General features: G+C 29.3%; 1 protein-coding gene across 1 annotated transcript; it reads left to right on the forward strand.

Moving 5' to 3' along the window:
• The first annotated feature begins 751 nt into the window (after nt 1–751).
• Nucleotides 752–1319, forward strand: LOC121790722. The gene is made up of 2 exons (XM_042188862.1): nt 752–764; nt 829–1319. Exons 1-2 carry the CDS (start codon nt 752–754, stop codon nt 1317–1319), a joined length of 504 nt encoding a protein of 167 aa, XP_042044796.1.
• Nucleotides 1320–2834: the final 1515 nt, after the last annotated feature.

Consider the following 2834-nt stretch of genomic DNA (forward strand, 5'->3'; position numbering starts at 1 on the left):
ATGACAATATAAGTTTAATACTATTAATTTATAATTTAAAAAATAAATATATTGAGATGAACAGATGATAATATGGTGTCGTGTAGGATAATAATTAAAAATAAATCTCATAAATACAAAAGAAATACGTTAGATGAAATGACATATTATTTAATTGCGTTATAAATATTTTACTAAGTATATTATGATTCAATGAAATACTTTTTTTAAAAAATTTATTTTGGTGACAAGATTTTGATATTCACCATGTGGCATGCAAAATTGTTGACCAATTTATTTATTCAAAGTGTATGATATTTAGTCGCATCCTTTATGTGTATATCTTATTTTAATTAACCCATACTTTTTAATCCTTATAATCGCTCATTTATTTTATTCCACTCATATCATAATTTAAAACCGTATAAAATTATTTTGTTGAATATAAAATGTTTCATTTAGAGTAGGTTGAGAGAATTACATTTTCTTTTTTCGTATTGTTTATAGTTTTTTGTATTTTATTTATAATTTTAAGAATACTTATTTTAATTAACATATATATAAACATATTATATACTCTTTATCTCTTTTTTTATTTTTATTTTTATTATTTGAAATTCGTATGTCCCGTGCATAGCACGGGTGATAAGGGAGTGGCTTTAGACAAATTTTACATGTTGTTCCTAAAGGAAGTCGACAAAATGTTGTGAATGTTACCATTAACTCTTCATATCTTTGGAGTAATTGTACAGTATTGAGGTTGACTAGAAACATGAGAGTATTGAGTTTCGAATCTTCTGTTGAAGCTTCTAAGTTGAAAGAATTTTCTTCTTGGGGTTGCTTCTATAGGTGATGGAGTTGTTGGTGGTCCGAATGATGGTGAAGTCGTAATTGATCTTTCCTCTGACATTGTACTGTCTAATGCTGGAGATCCTCTTAAAACCTTTGTTGAGAATATATATCCTTCTTATATGGATCCTGAAGAGTTGAGCAATTGTATGCATGATCGTGCTATACTTGCTCCCACACTTGATGTTGACGATGAGGTTAACCAGTTCATGATTTTGATGGATCAATCTCAGGGTCGAGTATATTTGAGCTCTGATAGCATTTCAAATTCAGATTCCACATCGAATAGTTCTTCTGAGATACATTTAGTTGAATTTTTGAATAATTTGAATTGTTCAAGTACACCTAATCATGAACTGATGTTGAAAGTTGGAACTCCTGTGATGTTGTTAAGAAACATACATCATTCTAAGGGTTTGTTTAATGGCACCAGATTGATAATTACCCGGTTAGGTGATTATGCTTTGGAGGCCCGTGTCTTGGGGGCATAATATTGGTCATAAGGTTTTGATTCCGCGAATGTCATTGAAACCGTCTGATCCAAGGCTACCATTCAGATTCCAACGACGCCAATTTCCATTGGACGTGTCATATGCAATGACCATTCTGTCCCATGTTGGATTATTTTTGAAAAAATCGGTCTTTAGTCATGAACAACTTTATGTTGCTATATCTAGAGTCACAAGTCGTGAAGGTTTGAAGATTTTAGTTTGTGGGGATGAGAATGATAGTAGAAGTGATTCTACTCTTAATGTTGTTTACAAAGAAGTCTTTCAAAGTGTATGAATTACCGGTGTCAGAGAGATGTTTGTAACGATTTTGTTGAGAAGATGTTTGAATTCAATGTTTTGTTTATAATGAACTATTTATTTTTTTCAAATAATTTATTTATTTACTTTGGTATTTAGTATTTCTCATCAATCTTTTGTTTGTATATCATAATTTCTATTTCTTTTCCTCGTGTCCTTTTGTTACAGTGAATTGATAGATGTAGAAATAAGAAAGCATATTTTTTTATCTTTATAATCTTATGAATCAAAATTTAAATAGTTTCTATTCCCGATTTGCAAATTTTTTTACATTTTTTCTATATATTTTATTTGATTTAATTTGTTTTAAATATATTTTCTTATTTTTGAAAATCATTTGGGTCGTGCATAGCACATGTGGTAACTCTAGTTTATTTAAGTACAATACTTCATCCGTCTCTTAATAATAGTATGAACTATTTTCATTTTAGTCTCTCTCTTAAAATTATGAACTTATCTTTTAAGGGGAAAAATTCTCTAATGAATGAGAGTAATTTTTTATTAATAATACTTCAATCATTTTTTTCTTTTTACCTCTCTATTACTTTATTAATTATGCATTAAATAATTGCCCTATACTAGAAAACTCTTGGTAAAATAAGGTAGTTAAATTATATTATCATCAAGTTTAATCAATTAACGAATATTGGATGTCTCAAACACGAGGAAATAAATAATAAAGGTACCCCAAATTATTCATAATTTGGCATTGAGCTGGGATATCAATATTAACTTCGATAGTGACACAAGGTAATATTCGTTTTAAGATTAAAATGAGACTCGATTAAGATTTAATCGGTATTTAGCTCGTCAGATAAGCTTGAGCTCAAGCTCCCTTGGGCCCTCAGCCATTTTCAATTTACCTCACCTAAATTTCGTCGCAGTTTGACCGGGCATGAGTTTTAAGAAATGTAATGGAAAAATGGGTTGAAAAAATTGGTAGGGTGTAGGTCCTACTTTTAAAGTATTATTTGTATAATAAAATGTGAGTGAGAATAAGTTAGTGGAATTTGGGTCTATTACCAAAAATGGAAAAAAGTGAAATGTGACAAATTTTATGGGATAGTCGGAAATGGAAAAATGTGACAAAATTTCAAGGACGGGGGAGTACTATAATACTACCATCTTTAATTTTCATCTATATATTTTGTTGATTTTCTAGCCACTAGTAATTTTATGTAATGAATTTCACACACT

Source organism: Salvia splendens, unplaced genomic scaffold, assembly GCF_004379255.2.
Source record: "Salvia splendens isolate huo1 unplaced genomic scaffold, SspV2 ctg598, whole genome shotgun sequence".
Taxonomy (NCBI): Eukaryota; Viridiplantae; Streptophyta; class Magnoliopsida; order Lamiales; family Lamiaceae; genus Salvia; species Salvia splendens.